A 19,006-nucleotide genomic window follows, 5' to 3' on the forward strand; every position below is an offset into this window, starting at 1 on the left:
GATGCCTGCCCCGCCCCCTGCAGGGTGATAGAGAGGAGGAGCTATGAGCCTGCCCCACCCACCCACAGGGTGATAATGAGCTATGAGCCTGCCCTGCCCCCTGCAGGGTGATACAGAGGAGGAGCTATGAGCCTGCTCCACCCCCTGCAGGGTGATACAGAGGAGGAGCTATGAGCCTGCTCCACCCCCTACAGGGTGATACAGAGGAGGAGTTATGAGCCTGCTCCACCCCCTACAGGGTGATACAGAGGAGGAGCTATGAGTCTGCCCCCCCCCCCTGCAGGGTGATACAGACAGGAGCTATGTGCCTACCCAGCCTCCTACAGGGTAATACAGACAGGAGGTGCTATGAACTGGCCCCACCCCCTGAAGGGTGATACAGACAGGAGGCGCTATGAGCCTGCCCTGCCCCCTACAGGGTGATACAGAGGAGGAGCTATGAGCCTGCCCCTCCCCTACAGGGTGATACAGAGGAGGAGCTATGAGCCTGCCCCTCCCCTACAGGGTGATACAGAGGAGGAGCTATGAGCCTGCCCTGCCCCTGCAGGGTGATGTAGAGCTGAAGGAACGCATCTCCTTTTTGAGGATGACTTGGCTGAGTTGCAGATGACATGGTGGGAGGTAGTGAGGGAAGTAGTTGTCATCTTTCTTTCTATTCCTTCTCCGCCTCCTCCTCAGGTGGGCAGGGCTTCAGATATGGAAGGACTTCCCATACTTCCAGCATCCTCTGTGGTTTCAGACCATGGACCACCAGGACATCCCGATAGTGACAGAAGTCATCATTCTTTAAGCCGAACGAGAAGAATCTGGGATCATGGTGAAAACGGATCTTGGTGGCAAGAGCCAGGAATCCAATGAAGACGTCATCCAGAGGGAAGACTGGAATGATGGAGGCCGCCCAATGGAGAGATGGAACCAACTCCGCAGGTATAAGGAAGCCCCCACCAGACACAAATGGAGGATAGTATGCATGGGGATAGACGGAAAGCGGCACCGCATATTTGCCCCAACGCTCAGGAGGGGGGTGGATTTGTAGTTGGCCATGTATCTTAAGTGGATCAGATGGGTACGAGGTGGAGATGTAGTTCGCCAATGCATAGGGGTTCACAAACTCGTCATCATCACCTACATGGAGAAAAACACACCAGTGAGTAACCCTTAAAAATGGCGTCACATACAGGAGAGTAACAAGACAGCTGTACACTGGAGAGGATCGACAGGGTGAGAACATTGGCCCCAAAATGTACATACCCTCCTTCAGCCCCATACGGATATGGTCAGTTATTGTGGTGAAGACTCTGTAAGGTGCCATTCACACACTACTGACTTATGTGACCACATGAACCCCCACTGACTGACGCCCAGAAGGGGGTTCTGAAGATTTTAGGTTGTTTGGGTATTTTTGTGACTTTTTGACGGGGCTTTATTTTATCTCACTTTTATTTTTTTCGATCCTTTGAGGACTTTGCGGCGATTTTTTTGTTTTTATCTTTTTACATCCTGCCTTCCACAAGCCGTAAGTTTTTTATTTTTCTGTTGGGGTTGCATGAGGGCTAATGTTTTGCAGGAGAGATTGTAATTTATTGGTACAATGTGCTGCGAGGCCACAAAAAACTAAGAATTGGGGAAGAAAACACATTTGTAACATTTCCTTACACGTTGTATTTATATCATTAGCATGTATGCTAATGATATAAATGTATGCTAATGAGTTCTCTCGCAGCAATGGGGGCGGGTACCAGCGCTCAAACGGCCTGGATGACTTCACTCGTGCGTCAGAGGTCTGTACAGACCTTACTGAGCACGCGCAGTACGGTCTTTTTGGCGAAGATTTTGAGGAGCGTACTGCGCGTGCGCGCAATTGCGGCCTCGAAAATATGGCCGCTGGCTGCCATGCGCAGTCGGCTCTACTAGTGTCTCGTTGGCAAAGCCGACTGCACAGGTGTTGGAGCTGAAGCAGAAGGAAGACGACAGAGAAGGGGAGGATCCATCTGAAGAAGGAGGCGTCGCTGGAGAGAGTTCTCGGGCAGCAGTGGGGAGGCCCCCATCGCTGTTTGAGCGCTGGGGCCCACCTCCACTGCTGCAAGAGAACTCATTAGCATATCGGTAAAAACCGGGATTTCTAAGGAAAGGCGCCGCGGTGACCACGTCTAACGATAAGAGACGAATAGACTTTGTAAAGGCTATTCCGACATCTAAAGCAGAAAAAATACTGATTTAGTGGTAGAATCCCTTTAAGAAAGTCTATTCATCTCCTACCTTTATCAGTCGCATCCGGCCCGCCGTTTGGTAGAAATACCTTTTTTTATCGGTATGCAAATTAGTTCTTTCGCAGCACTGGGGACGGGCCCCAGCACTCAGACAGCATTGGGGGTGTCCCCAATGCTGCCAGAGAACTCTCTCCAGCAACGCCTCCATCTTGAACAGCAACCTCGTCTTCATCTTCTTTTTCCGGCTATGGTCAGACTTGTGCACCTGTGCAGTCGGCTCTGCCATCGGGACCAGGCAAAGCCGAGTGCACAGGCCGGCCGGCGGCCATTTTTTTGGAGGCTGCTTACACACACATGCTCAGTACACTCCTGTTCTCCATAAAACTACAGGACTGTACTGCACATGCGTGCGTAGCGGCCTCCATAAAAATGGCCAGTGGCCGGCCTGTGCACTCGGCTCTTGCCTGCGTCCCGATGGCAGAGCTGACTGCACAGGCACCAGAGTGTGACCCCAGCCGGAAGAAGACGCTGTTGAAAATGGAGGCGTCGCTGGAGAGATTTGTCTGGCAGCATTGGGGACGCCCCCAGTGATGTCTGAGCGCTGGAACCGGACCCCAGTGCTGCAAAAGAACTCATTTGCATATCGGTAAAAACCGGTATTTCTACCAAACGGCGGCGCAGAGACGACTGATAAAGGTAGGAGACGAATAGCCTTTCTTAAAGCTGTTCTGACATGTCAGGTAGAATAAAAAGTGTTTAAATGATAGAATCCCTTTAAATTGTTGGGCATCCAGATATAGTCTGTGGCACCGCCTGGAAGTCAAAGCAGAGGCAACCCTGAACAAGAGCTAGGGTGGGTGATGAAAATCAACAGGTAATGGCCAAAAGAAGGGGCATTATACTAACTGGGGGCCATAGAAGGGGGCAATGTATAGTGGGGGGGCAGTAAAGGAGGAAATAAACTGCGGAACCCAATAAAGTGGGCAATATACTGTATGTGGTAAGTCCAAAAAAGAAAAAAAAAATTGACATTCAAATAGGTGGGCGGATCTGCTAAAAAGGGGGCATGTCCAAAAATTTTTTGATGAGGGGCAAAATAATACTTGGGTCCCCTGACATCATAAGTCTGTCCCCGTTTATTATAATCTGTGTCTGAGTCCACCTGAGTATTACACGAATCACTTCGGTGTCCAAAGGACAGTTTTATATCTAGTGACTTTTCGGGATACTGGTGGGTCGCCCTTCCTGAGGGATCACCCTTCACATTACAAACCAGTAAGGGTTAACTCTACTCTCCGCACACTTCCTGCTACCCAAAATACTGCTCACATCTATTTCCCAGGCCTGAGACCTTGGAGGAAGTCTGTGACACAGCGGGGTCTACGCCAGTTATTTATACACATGTTACTGGACACGTTGTCACATTTGTCAGCCATGGAGGTAATAAGAAATGGAACGTGAGGAGGAAACGCAAAGAGAATACTGCACCAAGGACGGATACGGAAACTGCTATATAATAGGGAAGAATACTATATACTGTACTGTATACACACGTCTGTCAGATAAACCTGCGCCAACCTACTGACATCCATAATATATAGATTTATTCCCGTACATAGGAGTAGTATTATAGTAGTTATATTCCCGTACATAGGTGGCACTATAAGGGTGCATTCACACTGAGTAAACGCTAGCTTATTCTGAACGTAAAACACGTTCAGAATAAGCGGCGTCTAAAGCAGCTCCATTCATTTCTATGGGAGCGGGGATACGAGCGCTCCCCATAGAAATGAATGGGCTGCTTCTTTCACTCCGTGCAGTCCCATTGAAGTGAATGGGGAGTGCCGGCGTGTACGCTCCGGCATGAGCAGAGCTTGCCGTATACGCCGGCACTCCCCATTCACTTCAATGGGACTGCACGGAGTGAAAGAAGCAGCCCATTCATTTCTATGGGGAGCGCTCGTATCCCCGCTCCCATAGAAATGAATGGAGCTGCTTTAGACGCCGCTTATTCTGAACGTGTTTTACGTTCAGAATAAGCTAGCGTTTACTCAGTGTGAATTCACCCTTATAGTGGTTATATTCTTGTACATAGGAGCAGTATTATAGTAGTTATATTCTTGTACATAGGAGTAGTATTATAGTAGTTATATTCTTGTACATAGGAGGTAGTATTATAGTAGTTATATTCTTGTACATAGGAGGTAGTATTATAGTAGTTATATTCTTGTACATAGGAGCAGTATTATAGTAGTTATATTCTTGTACATAGGAGTAGTATTATAGTAGTTATATTCTTGTACATAGGAGGTAGTATTATAGTAGTTATATTCTTGTACATAGGAGTAGTATTATAGCAGTTATATTCTTGTACATAGGAGGTAGTATTATAGTAGTTATATTCTTGTACATAGGAGCAGTATTATAGTAGTTATATTCTTGTACATAGGAGTAGTATTATAGTAGTTATATTCTTGTACATAGGAGTAGTATTATAATAGTTATATTCTTGTACATAGGGGTAGTATTATAGTAGTTATATTCTTGTACATAGGAGGTAGTATTATAGAAGTTATATTCTTGTACATAGGAGGTAGTATGATAGTAGTTATATTCTTGTACATAGGAGTAGTATTATAGTAGTTATATTCTTGTACATAGGGGTAGTATTATAGTAGATATATTCTTGTACATAGGAAGTAGTATTATAGAAGTTATATTCTTGTACATAGGAGGTAGTATTATAGTAGTTATATTCTTGTACATAGGAGTAGTATTATAGTAGATATATTCTTGTACATAGGGGTAGTATTATAGTAGTTATATTCTTGTACATAGGGGTAGTATTATAGTAGTTATATTCTTGTACATAGGAGTAGTATTATAGTAGATATATTCTTGTACATAGGGGTAGTATTATAGTAGATATATTCTTGTACATAGGAGGTAGTATTATAGTAGTTATATTCTTGTACATAGGAGGTAGTATTATAGTAGTTATATTCTTGTACATAGGAGGTAGTATTATAGAAGTTATATTCTTGAACAAAGGGGTAGTATTATAGTAGTTATATTCTTGTACATAGGAGTAGTATTATAGTAGTTATATTCTTGTACATAGGAGCAGTATTATAGTAGTTATATTCTTGTACATAGGAGTAGTATTATAGTAGTTATATTCTTGTACATAGGAGCAGTATTATAGTAGTTATATTCTTGTACATAGGAGCAGTATTATAGTAGTTGTATTATAGTAGTTATATTCTTGTACATAGGAGTAGTATTATAGTAGTTATATTCTTGTACATAGGAGTAGTATTATAGTAGTTATATTCTTGTATGTAGGAGGTAGTATTATAGTAGTTATATTCTTGTACGTAGGAGTAGTATTATAGTAGTTATATTCTTGTACATAGGACCAGTATTATAGTAGTTATATTCTTGTACATAGGAGCAGAATTATAGTAGTTATATTCTTGTACATAGGAGTATTATTATAGTAGTTATATTCTTGTACATAGGAGTAGTATTATAGTAGTTATATTCTTGTACATAGGAGCAGTATTATAGTAGTTATATTCTCGTACATAGGTGGCGGTATTATAGTGGTTATATTCTTGTACATAGGAGTAGTATTATAGTAGTTATATTCTTGTACATAGCAGTAGTATTATAGTAGTTATATTCTTGTACATAGGAGGTAGTATTATAGTAGTTATATTCTTGTACATAGGAGTAGTATTATAGTAGTTATATTCTTGTACATAGGAGCAGTATTGTAGTAGTTATATTCTTGTACATAGGAGTAGTATTATAGTAGTTATATTCTTGTACATAGGATTAGTATTATAGTAGTTATATTCTTGTACATAGGAACGGTATTATAGTAGTTATATTCTTGTACATAGGAGCAGTATTATAGTAGTTATATTCTTGTACATAGGAGCAGTATTATAGTAGTTATTTTTTTGTACATAGGAGCAGTATTATAGTAGTTATATTCTTGTACATAGGAGTAGTATTATAGTAGTTATATTCTTGTACATAGGAGTAGTATTATAGTAGTTATTTTCTTGCACATAGGAGGTAGTATTATAGTAGTTATATTCTTGTACATAGGAGTAGTATTATAGTAGTTGTATTCTTGTACATAGGAGCAGTATTATAGTAGTTATATTCTTGTACATAGGAGTAGTATTATACTAGTTATATTTTTGTACATAGGGGCAGTATTATAGTAGTTATATTCTTGTACATAGGAGGTATTATAGTAGTTAGATTCTTGTACATAGGAGCAGTATTATAGTAGTTATATTCTTGTACACAGGAGGTAGTATTATAGTAGTTATATTCTTGTACATAGGGGCAGTATTATAGTAGTTATATTCTTGTACATAGGAGGTAGTATTATAGTAGTTATATTCTTGTACATAGGAGTAGTATTATAGTAGATATATTCTTGTACATAGGAGGTAGTATTATAGTAGTTATATTCTTGTACATAGGGGTAGTATTATAGTAGTTATATTCTTGTACATAGGAGGTAGTATTATAGAAGTTATATTCTTGAACAAAGGGGTAGTATTATAGTAGTTATATTCTTGTACATAGGAGTAGTATTATAGTAGTTATATTCTTGTACATAGGAGCAGTATTATAGTAGTTATATTCTTGTACATAGGAGTAGTATTATAGTAGTTATATTCTTGTACATAGGAGCAGTATTATAGTAGTTATATTCTTGTACATAGGAGCAGTATTATAGTAGTTGTATTATAGTAGTTATATTCTTGTACATAGGAGTAGTATTATAGTAGTTATATTCTTGTACATAGGAGTAGTATTATAGTAGTTATATTCTTGTATGTAGGAGGTAGTATTATAGTAGTTATATTCTTGTACGTAGGAGTAGTATTATAGTAGTTATATTCTTGTACATAGGACCAGTATTATAGTAGTTATATTCTTGTACATAGGAGCAGAATTATAGTAGTTATATTCTTGTACATAGGAGTATTATTATAGTAGTTATATTCTTGTACATAGGAGTAGTATTATAGTAGTTATATTCTTGTACATAGGAGCAGTATTATAGTAGTTATATTCTCGTACATAGGTGGCGGTATTATAGTGGTTATATTCTTGTACATAGGAGTAGTATTATAGTAGTTATATTCTTGTACATAGCAGTAGTATTATAGTAGTTATATTCTTGTACATAGGAGGTAGTATTATAGTAGTTATATTCTTGTACATAGGAGTAGTATTATAGTAGTTATATTCTTGTACATAGGAGCAGTATTGTAGTAGTTATATTCTTGTACATAGGAGTAGTATTATAGTAGTTATATTCTTGTACATAGGATTAGTATTATAGTAGTTATATTCTTGTACATAGGATTAGTATTATAGTAGTTATATTCTTGTACATAGGAGTAGTATTATAGTAGTTATATTCTTGTACATAGGAGCAGTATTATAGTAGTTATATTCTTGTACATAGGAGCAGTATTATAGTAGTTATTTTTTTGTACATAGGAGCAGTATTATAGTAGTTATATTCTTGTACATAGGAGTAGTATTATAGTAGTTATATTCTTGTACATAGGAGTAGTATTATAGTAGTTATTTTCTTGCACATAGGAGGTAGTATTATAGTAGTTATATTCTTGTACATAGGAGTAGTATTATAGTAGTTGTATTCTTGTACATAGGAGCAGTATTATAGTAGTTATATTCTTGTACATAGGAGTAGTATTATACTAGTTATATTTTTGTACATAGGGGCAGTATTATAGTAGTTATATTCTTGTACATAGGAGGTATTATAGTAGTTAGATTCTTGTACATAGGAGCAGTATTATAGTAGTTATATTCTTGTACACAGGAGGTAGTATTATAGTAGTTATATTCTTGTACATAGGGGCAGTATTATAGTAGTTATATTCTTGTACATAGGAGGTAGTATTATAGTAGTTATATTCTTGTACATAGGAGCAGTATTATAGTAGTTATATTCTTGTACATAGGAGGTAGTATTATACTAGTTATATTCTTGTACATACCGGTAGGAGTAGTATTATAGTAGTTATATTCTTGTACATAGGAGGTAGTATTATACTAGTTATATTCTTGTACATAGGAGTAGTATTATAGTACTTATATTCTTGTACATAGGAGTAGTATTATAGTAGTTATATTCTTGTACATAGGAGCAGTATTATAGTAGTTATATTCTTGTACATAGGAGTAGTATTATAGTACTTATATTCTTGTACATAGGAGTAGTATTATAGTAGTTATATTCTTGAACAAAGGGGTAGTATTATAGTAGTTATATTCTTGTACATAGGAGCAGTATTATAGTAGTTGTATTATAGTAGTTATATTCTTGTACATAGGAGTAGTATTATAATAGTTATATTCTTGTACATAGGAGTATTATTATAGTAGTTATATTCTTGTACATAGGAGTAGTATTATAGTAGTTATATTCTTGTACATAGGAGCAGTATTATAGTAGTTGTATTATAGTAGTTATATTCTTGTACATAGGAGTAGTATTATAATAGTTATATTCTTGTACATAGGAGTAGTATTATAGTAGATATATTCTTGTACATAGGATAAGTATTATAGTAGTTATATTCTTGTACATAGGGGTAGTATTATAGTAGTTATATTCTTGTACATAGGAGGTACTATTATAGTAGTTATATTCTTGTACATAGGGGTAGTATTATAGTAGTTATATTCTTGTACATAGGAGGTAGTATTATAGTAGTTATATTCTTGTACATAGGGGTAGTATTATAGTAGTTATATTCTTGTACATAGGAGGTAGTATTATAGAAGTTATATTCTTGTACATAGGAGGTAGTATTATAGTAGTTATATTCTTGTACATAGGAGTAGTATTATAGTAGATATATTCTTGTACATAGGGGTAGTATTTTAGTAGTTATATTCTTGTACATAGGAGGTAGTATTATAGTAGTTATATTCTTGTACATAGGGGTAGTATTATAGTAGTTATATTCTTGTACATAGGAGGTAGTATTATACAAGTTATATTCTTGTACATAGGAGGTAGTATTATAGTAGTTATATTCTTGTACATAGGAGTAGTATTATAGTAGATATATTCTTGTACATAGGGGTAGTATTATAGTAGTTATATTCTTGTACATAGGAGTAGTATTATAGTAGTTATATTCTTGTACATAGGGGTAGTATTATAGTAGTTATATTCTTGTACATAGGGGTAGTATTATAGTAGTTATATTCTTGTACATAGGAGTAGTATTATAGTAGTTATATTCTTGTACATAGGAGTAGTATTATAGTAGATATATTCTTGTACATAGGGGTAGTATTATAGTAGTTATATTCTTGTACATAGGGGTAGTATTATAGTAGTTATATTCTTGTACATAGGGGTAGTATTATAGTAGTTATATTCTTGTACATAGGAGGTAGTATTATAGTAGTTATATTCTTGTACATAGGAGTAGTATTATAGTAGATATATTCTTGTACATAGGGGTAGTATTATAGTAGTTATATTCTTGTACATAGGGGTAGTATTATAGTAGTTATATTCTTGTACATAGGGGTAGTATTATAGTAGTTATATTCTTGTACATAGGAGGTAGTATTATAGTAGTTATATTCTTGTACATAGGAGTAGTATTATAGTAGATATATTCTTGTACATAGGGGTAGTATTATAGTAGTTATATTCTTGTACATAGGGGTAGTATTATAGTAGTTATATTCTTGTACATAGGAGTAGTATTATAGTAGTTATATTCTTGTACATAGGGGTAGTATTATAGTAGTTATATTCTTGTACATAGGAGGTAGTATTATAGAAGTTATATTCTTGAACAAAGGGGTAGTATTATAGTAGTTATATTCTTGTACATAGGAGCAGTATTATAGTAGTTGTATTATAGTAGTTATATTCTTGTACATAGGAGTAGTATTATAGTAGTTATATTCTTGTACATAGGAGTAGTATTATAGTAGTTATATTCTTGTATGTAGGAGGTAGTATTATAGTAGTTATATTCTTGTACATAGGAGTAGTATTATAGTAGTTATATTCTTGTACATAGGACCAGTATTATAGTAGTTATATTCTTGTACATAGGAGCAGAATTATAGTAGTTATATTCTTGTACATAGGAGTAGTATTATAGTAGTTATATTCTTGTACATAGGAGCAGTATTATAGTAGTTATATTCTTGTACATAGGAGTAGTATTATAGTACTTATATTCTTGTACATAGGAGTAGTATTATAGTAGTTATATTCTTGAACAAAGGGGTAGTATTATAGTAGTTATATTCTTGTACATAGGAGCAGTATTATAGTAGTTGTATTATAGTAGTTATATTCTTGTACATAGGAGTAGTATTATAATAGTTATATTCTTGTACATAGGAGTATTATTATAGTAGTTATATTCTTGTACATAGGAGTAGTATTATAGTAGTTATATTCTTGTACATAGGAGCAGTATTATAGTAGTTGTATTATAGTAGTTATATTCTTGTACATAGGAGTAGTTTTATAATAGTTATATTCTTGTACATAGGAGTAGTATTATAGTAGATATATTCTTGTACATAGGATAAGTATTATAGTAGTTATATTCTTGTACATAGGGGTAGTATTATAGTAGTTATATTCTTGTACATAGGAGGTACTATTATAGTAGTTATATTCTTGTACATAGGGGTAGTATTATAGTAGTTATATTCTTGTACATAGGAGGTAGTATTATAGTAGTTATATTCTTGTACATAGGGGTAGTATAATAGTAGTTATATTCTTGTACATAGGAGGTAGTATTATAGAAGTTATATTCTTGTACATAGGAGGTAGTATTATAGTAGTTATATTCTTGTACATAGGAGTAGTATTATAGTAGATATATTCTTGTACATAGGGGTAGTATTTTAGTAGTTATATTCTTGTACATAGGAGGTAGTATTATAGTAGTTATATTCTTGTACATAGGGGCAGTATTATAGTAGTTATATTCTTGTACATAGGAGGTAGTATTATAGAAGTTATATTCTTGTACATAGGAGGTAGTATTATAGTAGTTATATTCTTGTACATAGGAGTAGTATTATAGTAGATATATTCTTGTACATAGGGGTAGTATTATAGTAGTTATATTCTTGTACATAGGGGTAGTATTATAGTAGTTATATTCTTGTACATAGGAGTAGTATTATAGTAGATATATTCTTGTACATAGGGGTAGTATTATAGTAGTTATATTCTTGTACATAGGAGGTAGTATTATAGTAGTTATATTCTTGTACATAGGGGTAGTATTATAGTAGTTATATTCTTGTACATAGGAGGTAGTATTATAGAAGTTATATTCTTGAACAAAGGGGTAGTATTATAGTAGTTATATTCTTGTACATAGGAGCAGTATTATAGTAGTTGTATTATAGTAGTTATATTCTTGTACATAGGAGTAGTATTATAGTAGTTATATTCTTGTACATAGGAGCAGTATTATAGTAGTTATATTCTTGTACATAGGAGCAGTATTATAGTAGTTGTATTATAGTAGTTATATTCTTGTACATAGGAGTAGTATTATAGTAGTTATATTCTTGTACATAGGAGTAGTATTATAGTAGTTATATTCTTGTACATAGGAGGTAGTATTATAGAAGTTATATTCTTGAACAAAGGGGTAGTATTATAGTAGTTATATTCTTGTACATAGGAGCAGTATTATAGTAGTTGTATTATAGTAGTTATATTCTTGTACATAGGAGTAGTATTATAGTAGTTATATTCTTGTACATAGGAGCAGTATTATAGTAGTTATATTCTTGTACATAGGAGCAGTATTATAGTAGTTGTATTATAGTAGTTATATTCTTGTACATAGGAGTAGTATTATAGTAGTTATATTCTTGTACATAGGAGTAGTATTATAGTAGTTATATTCTTGTATGTAGGAGGTAGTATTATAGTAGTTATATTCTTGTACATAGGAGTAGTATTATAGTAGTTATATTCTTGTACATAGGACCAGTATTATAGTAGTTATATTCTTGTACATAGAAGCAGAATTATAGTAGTTATATTCTTGTACATAGGAGTATTATTATAGTAGTTATATTCTTGTACATAGGAGTAGTATTATAGTAGTTATATTCTTGTACATAGGAGCAGTATTATAGTAGTTATATTCTCGTACATAGGTGGCGGTATTATAGTGGTTATATTCTTGTACATAGGAGTAGTATTATAGTAGTTATATTCTTGTACATAGCAGTAGTATTATAGTAGTTATATTCTTGTACATAGGAGGTAGTATTATAGTAGTTATATTCTTGTACATAGGAGTAGTATTATAGTAGTTATATTCTTGTACATAGGATTAGTATTATAGTAGTTATATTCTTGTACATAGGATTAGTATTATAGTAGTTATATTCTTGTACATAGGAACGGTATTATAGTAGTTATATTCTTGTACATAGGAGCAGTATTATAGTAGTTATATTCTTGTACATAGGAGCAGCATTATAGTAGTTATATTCTTGTACATAGGAGTAGTATTATACTAGTTATATTCTTGTACATAGGGGCACTATTATAGTAGTTATATTCTTGTACATAGGAGTAGTATTATACTAGTTATATTCTTGTACATAGGGGCACTATTATAGTAGTTATATTCTTGTATTTAGTAGGTAGTATTATAGTAGTTATATTCTTGTACATAGTAGGTAGTATTATAGTAGTTATATTCTTGTACATGGGAGTAGTATTATACTAGTTATATTCTTGTACATAGGAGGTATTATAGTAGTTAGATTCTTGTACATAGGAGCAGTATTATAGTAGTTATATTCTTGTACACAGGAGGTAGTATTATAGTAGTTATATTCTTGTACATAGGGGCAGTATTATAGTAGTTATATTCTTGTACATAGGAGGTAGTATTATAGTAGTTATATTCTTGTACATAGGAGCAGTATTATAGTAGTTATATTCTTGTACATAGGAGGTAGTATTATACTAGTTATATTCTTGTACATAGGAGTAGTATTATAGTAGTTATATTCTTGTACATAGGAGTAGTATTATAGTAGTTATATTCTTGTACATAGGAGTAGTATTATAGTAGTTATATTCTTGTACATAGGAGGTAGTATTATACTAGTTTTATTCTTGTACATAGGAGTAGTATTATAGTACTTATATTCTTGTACATAGGAGTAGTATTATAGTAGTTATATTCTTGTACATAGGAGCAGTATTATAGTAGTTATATTCTTGTACACAGGAGGTAGTATTATAGTAGTTATATTCTTGTACATAGGAGTAGTATTATACTAGTTATATTCTTGTACATAGGAGTAGTATTATAGTAGTTATATTCTTGTACATAGGAGTAGTATTATACTAGTTATATTCTTGTACATAGGGGTAGTATTATAGTACTTATATTCTTGTACATAGGAGTAGTATTATACTAGTTATATTCTTGTACATAGGGGTAGTATTATAGTACTTATATTCTTGTACATAGGAGCAGTATTATAGTAGTTATATTCTTGTACATAGGAGCAGTATTATAGTAGTTGTATTATAGTAGTTATATTCTTGTACATAGGAGTAGTATTATAATAGTTATATTCTTGTACATAGGAGCAGTATTATAGTAGTTGTATTATAGTAGTTATATTCTTGTACATAGGAGTAGTATTATAGTAGTTATATTCTTGTACATAGGAGTAGTATTATAGTAGTTATATTCTTGTACATGGGAGCAGTATTATAGTAGTTGTATTATAGTAGTTATATTCTTGTACATAGGAGGTAGTATTATAGTAGTTATATTCTTGTACATAGGAGCAGTTTTATAGTAGTTATATTCTTGTACATAGGAGTAGTATTATAGTAATTATATTCTTGTACATAGGAGGTAGTATTATAGTAGTTATATTCTTGTACATAGGAGTAGTATTATAATAGTTATATTCTTGTACATAGGAGTAGTATTATAGTAGTTATATTCTTGTACATAGGGGGCAGTATTATAGTAGTTATATTCTTGTACATAGGAGTAGTATTATAGTAGTTATATTCTTGTACATACCCTGTTTCCCCGAAAATAAGACACCCCCCCCCTTCACCTTCTGGATCACATACAACCGGCAGTCATGCCGGCACTCCGCTAATTGTTCCCCGCTTCGTTTGCTGATTGTTCCCCACTCCAGCCGCTGCATAAAACATCCCCCGAAAATAAGAAAGGTCATATATTTCGTTAGATACTTAATTATAAGAACATGTCTTATTTTCGGGGAAACAGGGTAGGAGGTAGTATTATAGTAGTTATATTCTTGTACATAGGCGGTAGTATTTAGAGATGAGCGAACATCGTTCGATCAAATACATATTCGATCAAATTTCAGGCCGTTCGAGGTATTCGATTACAATTGAATACCACGAGGCATATGCAGTAAAAATTTGTATCCCCTCCCACCTTCCCTGGCGCGTTTTTTGCACCAATAACTGCGCATGGGAGGTGGGACAGGAACTATGACAATGGAGGCATCGAAAAAAATCGTAAAAAGGAATTGGCGGCCAAAATCAGTTGACCTCCACATTAGACAAATGGTCGATTTAACATTTGATTAATTTGATACTGTGAACTATGTGACTGTGAGACAGGGACTGATCTACAGGCAGGGTTCGCTAGGGATTACCTTTATTTAGGGGGGAATGTCACTCACCCAGGTCTTTGGGGCTCTATCTGGTCGGGATCCCTGTCAGCTTGCGATATGCGCAAGCTGACTTTTTCCCATAGGAATGCATTCACCAATGTTGATTGGCCAGTGTACAGCATTTGGCCAATCAACGCTGGTTCTGCCGTTCTCTCTCTCGTCCCCCCTCTCTCTCGTCCCCCCTCTCTCTCGTCCTCCCACTCTCTCGTCCTCCCACTCTCTTCCTCTGTTTCTCTCTCTCGTGCGCGTGTTTTTCTCCTCCTCTTCTCATTTCTCCCTGGTGGTGTGCCAGGGATCCTGAGTCCTTACGTTGGTGCCCATACAGATTACAGCTGATGCTTGTTGGTGGTGGTGGGGGACACAAACTTATTGCCCACCTCCTGTCCCGATCACACGGTCTATATCTGTCATCCTTTCCGTCCTAGTCACTCATGTTCTGTAAGACTCACCTTTGAAGATGTATTTGGCTTCTTGACATCGGTAGAACAACCACTCCAAGAAGCACCGTTCCTTTAAAGATAAGTTATGGTGACTCTCGAAAAAATCCCATAGAAGGATGTCCCCAAAAAACGAAGCCTCTGCTATCAGCCTTCCCATCTGCCTCTTCTTTCCTGAATTGGCCATTAGAAAGACAGGCTTAAAGGTATAGCCATCAATCCTCCTCTCCTTTGCCCAAGTCTTTCGGAGGGCGTCCCTGCGTGACTTGGCTGCCGCATGGGATTTCACCGCCATTAGAATTAGGGGTTCTTGTGTGCGGCAATATCCTAAAAGTCCTATAATGGCTCGACATCTGTAGTTCTGAAGAGCCGGGTACGTTTGATTGTATTCAGACAGGTCTAGGAAGAAGCTGAAGTTGGTGTCATATAAAGTGGCAGAACGACGGAGCGATGGTGGAGAACTGAGGTTAGCTGGGAACGGGTCTTGGAGGTCGGGAAGTTCCCATATAGGCGCCTCTTCCTCTATAATCCATGCCAGAAGAGAGAGGGTGCAACACAGGGCGAGCGACAGGACGGCAATGATAGAACGGCGGCGTCTTACCATGCACTGCAGAGAGAAATAGACAGGTGGTAAATGCCGAGAAGGGCAGAGCAACAACAACGGCGGGGAAGCAAAACCTCATGTATTGTCTAATCACATTATTATATACATACAGGATTGGGGTATACTGCCAAATAAATGTCACCTGTATTGGGGCCAGGACTGGTATACCAAGCAACCTATAGGGTCATCCAACAGTGCTCGCTATGGGACTGATAGGAGTGTATACAGCAGGGTGAATGACATATAGGAGATATATACTATAGGACAGCAGCACTATAGGAAGGACACGGTTATACAGAGAGGATACGGATACAGGGGATCTATAGGCAGGGCAAAAATATACAGAGAGTACACAGATACAGGAGAGTCTCTAGGCAGGACACCGATACAGAGGATCTATAGGCAGGACATGGATATGTCAGTGCTGGAAAAATTCAGCACCATATGGGCCCTACCCATCAACCACAAGAAGACCAAAGTCATAGTATTTCAGAAGAAGGGCCACAATAAAGCCTCCACCACCCCACAATTCACACTGAACGGCTCCACACTGGAGAAAACCAACAGCTACACCTACCTGGGGCTGGAGCTCAGCCAATCAGGAAGCTTCAAAGCAGCAATAGAAACCCTGAAAGCAAAAGCCTGCAGAACCTTCTACGCCATCAGAAGACAACTGTACCACCTCAAACCACCGGTGAGGGTCTGGCTGAAGATATTTGACGCAGTCATCTCCCCGATCCTTCTCTATGGCAGCGAGGTCTGGGGCCCAGCCACCTACCCAGACCAGTCAAAGTGGGATTCCAGCCCAACAGAGAACTTCCACCTGGAGTTCTGCAAATACCTGCTCCATGTCCATTGCAACACCACCAACATGGCCTGCAGGGCAGAGCTAGGCAGACTCCCCCTATGGCTCACCATACAGAAGAGGGCGCTAGGCACACATCCAGGGGAGCAAGCTCGACTCCTACCACCACCAAGCATGGCTAAGCCACATAGCTAAAAAAAAAAAAGACCCCAACCAAACAACAGCCAACCACCAAACCAAAAACACCAAGAGATGGTGACCAAGGCCGAAATAAAGGCGACCACAGAGGCAAACAGAAAGCAGTACATAGAGGAATAGAGAAACAAAATAAATAACTCCAAGAAACTCACCAATGTGTACCAATCCCTACAAAGGGACTACACCATGGCCACCTACCTGGAGAGAATACGCCACCCCAAGCACAGACAGACCCTGAGCCGGTACAGACTGAGCGCCCACAACCTAGAGATAGAGACGGGGCGATACAGACAGACGTACAAGCCACGGGAGAAGAGACTGTGCCAGCACTGTGACCAGGGGGTCCTAGAAGACCAGACCCACTTCCTGCTACACTGCACCAAATACTCAGCTGTGAGGGCCGTCTACTACCAAAGACTCTCTGCCCACATCCCAGACTGGGAGAAGAGGAAACTCTACATCCTACTGGGAGAAGAAGAGGCCACTGTGGAGATCGCTGCCCAATACGTGTCCAGGTGTCACCAAACAAGAGGAAGATGAGACTCCATGGACTGTTATATTTATCCCAAAACACCCGCCCCACCCCCACCCCCCCATATAGCAGTCACCAACGAAGAGGAACACGAGACTCCACGGACTGTTATACCCCAAACCAACCGCCCCACCCCACCTCCAACCCCCCCCATATAGCAGCCACCAACGAAGAGGAAGATGAGACTCCATGGACTGTTATAACCCAAACCCCCCCCCCCATACCCACCACCTACCAAACGTGTCCACCTGCCACCAAATGAGGGGAAGATGAGACCCCAAGGTCTATTAAACTCCCCACCCACCACCCAAAGACCTCAAAACCTCCCCATCACCCACCTACCCCACGCCCACCCATTCCCACACAAGAGCAATGAGACCCCAAGGACACACGAACCCCCAATCCACCACCCCCAACCATTCTTTGCTTTGATAACACCAAATGTTTTTCTTCGGTTACGCTAATAAAGCCCCCTTGTATAGGCAGGACACAGATATACAGAGAGGACACGGATACAGGAGAGTCTCTAGGCAGGACATGGATACAGAGGATCCATAGGCAGGATACAGATATGAGAGGACACGGATGCAGAGGATCTATAGGCAGGATACAGATATGAGAGGACATGGATACAGAGGATCTATAGGCAAGATACAGAGGATCTATAGGCAAAACACATATGAGAGGATCTATAGGCAAAACAGATATGAGATTACATGGATACACAGGATCTATAGGCAAAACACAGATATGAGAGGATACAGAGGATCTATAGGCAAGATACAGATATGAGAGGATACGGATACAGAGGATCTATAGGCAGGATACAGATATGAGAGGACACTGATGCAGAGGATCTATAGGCAAGACACAGATATGAGAGAACACGGATAGAGACGTTCTATAGACAGGACATGGATACAGAGTTTATAGTCAGGTTGCATATACAGAGAGGACACAGATACAAAGAATCTACAGGCAGGACACCACATAGTAATACTGTATACTGCTATATGATACCTGTAGTAATACTGATTATCTAACACCACACCGCCACATAGTAATACAGATTTTATGACGCCACGTCGCCTCATACCTCGCTGATAGTCTTACCCGATAGGTCAGTCCAATCAGAGTCGCTCCTGGTTGCACCAGATCCGCAAAGAAAAATCTGTACCTGAGCCCCCTAACCATCATCTTCTGTATCTTGCAGCGGTGTCCTCTGGAAATGAGATGTTGGGGCCCCTCAGGCTCCGGGGCCCGGGTGTGACAGCTACCTGTGGTGCTTCTATAGCTAGTAGTGTAAGGAATAGGGTGTAGATGTTACCTATGACACCCTGGTTCTCCCCACATCAGTGCAGGCTCTGGGGCTCCATCCACACCGGTGACAAGGTATCATTAGGGTGATGACGACAATTGTGGAATGAGGTTTATAGTGAT

General features: G+C 37.6%; 1 protein-coding gene across 1 annotated transcript; it reads right to left on the reverse strand.

Moving 5' to 3' along the window:
• Positions 1-578: 578 nt before the first annotated feature.
• Positions 579-18,763, reverse strand: LOC142186348 (beta-1,3-galactosyltransferase 5-like). Its single transcript, XM_075261176.1, has 3 exons — positions 18,680-18,763; positions 15,440-16,034; positions 579-1,125 (listed from the first exon to the last, which is right to left on the reverse strand). The coding sequence occupies exons 1-3, from the start codon at positions 18,761-18,763 to the stop codon at positions 653-655; spliced, it is 1,152 nt and encodes a 383-aa protein (XP_075117277.1). The 3' UTR covers positions 579-652.
• Positions 18,764-19,006: the final 243 nt, after the last annotated feature.

The sequence above is a fragment of the Leptodactylus fuscus genome (assembly GCF_031893055.1).
Source record: "Leptodactylus fuscus isolate aLepFus1 chromosome 5 unlocalized genomic scaffold, aLepFus1.hap2 SUPER_5_unloc_1, whole genome shotgun sequence".
NCBI classification, from domain to species: Eukaryota; Metazoa; Chordata; class Amphibia; order Anura; family Leptodactylidae; genus Leptodactylus; species Leptodactylus fuscus.

What these genes read in the sequence shown, in the direction of transcription:
- LOC142186348 (XM_075261176.1), bottom strand. Translation starts at nt 18,763, where the DNA reads ATGATGGTTAGGGGGCTCAGGTACAGATTTTTCTTTGCGGATCTGGTG. An exon ending in TGATTGGACTGACCTATCGG is followed by an intron (nt 16,035 to 18,679) that starts GTAAGACTATCA and finishes TTCTCTCTGCAG; the next exon opens with TGCATGGTAAGACGCCGCCG. An exon ending in AGCCAAATACATCTTCAAAG is followed by an intron (nt 1,126 to 15,439) that starts GTGAGTCTTACA and finishes TTCTCCATGTAG; the next exon opens with GTGATGATGACGAGTTTGTG.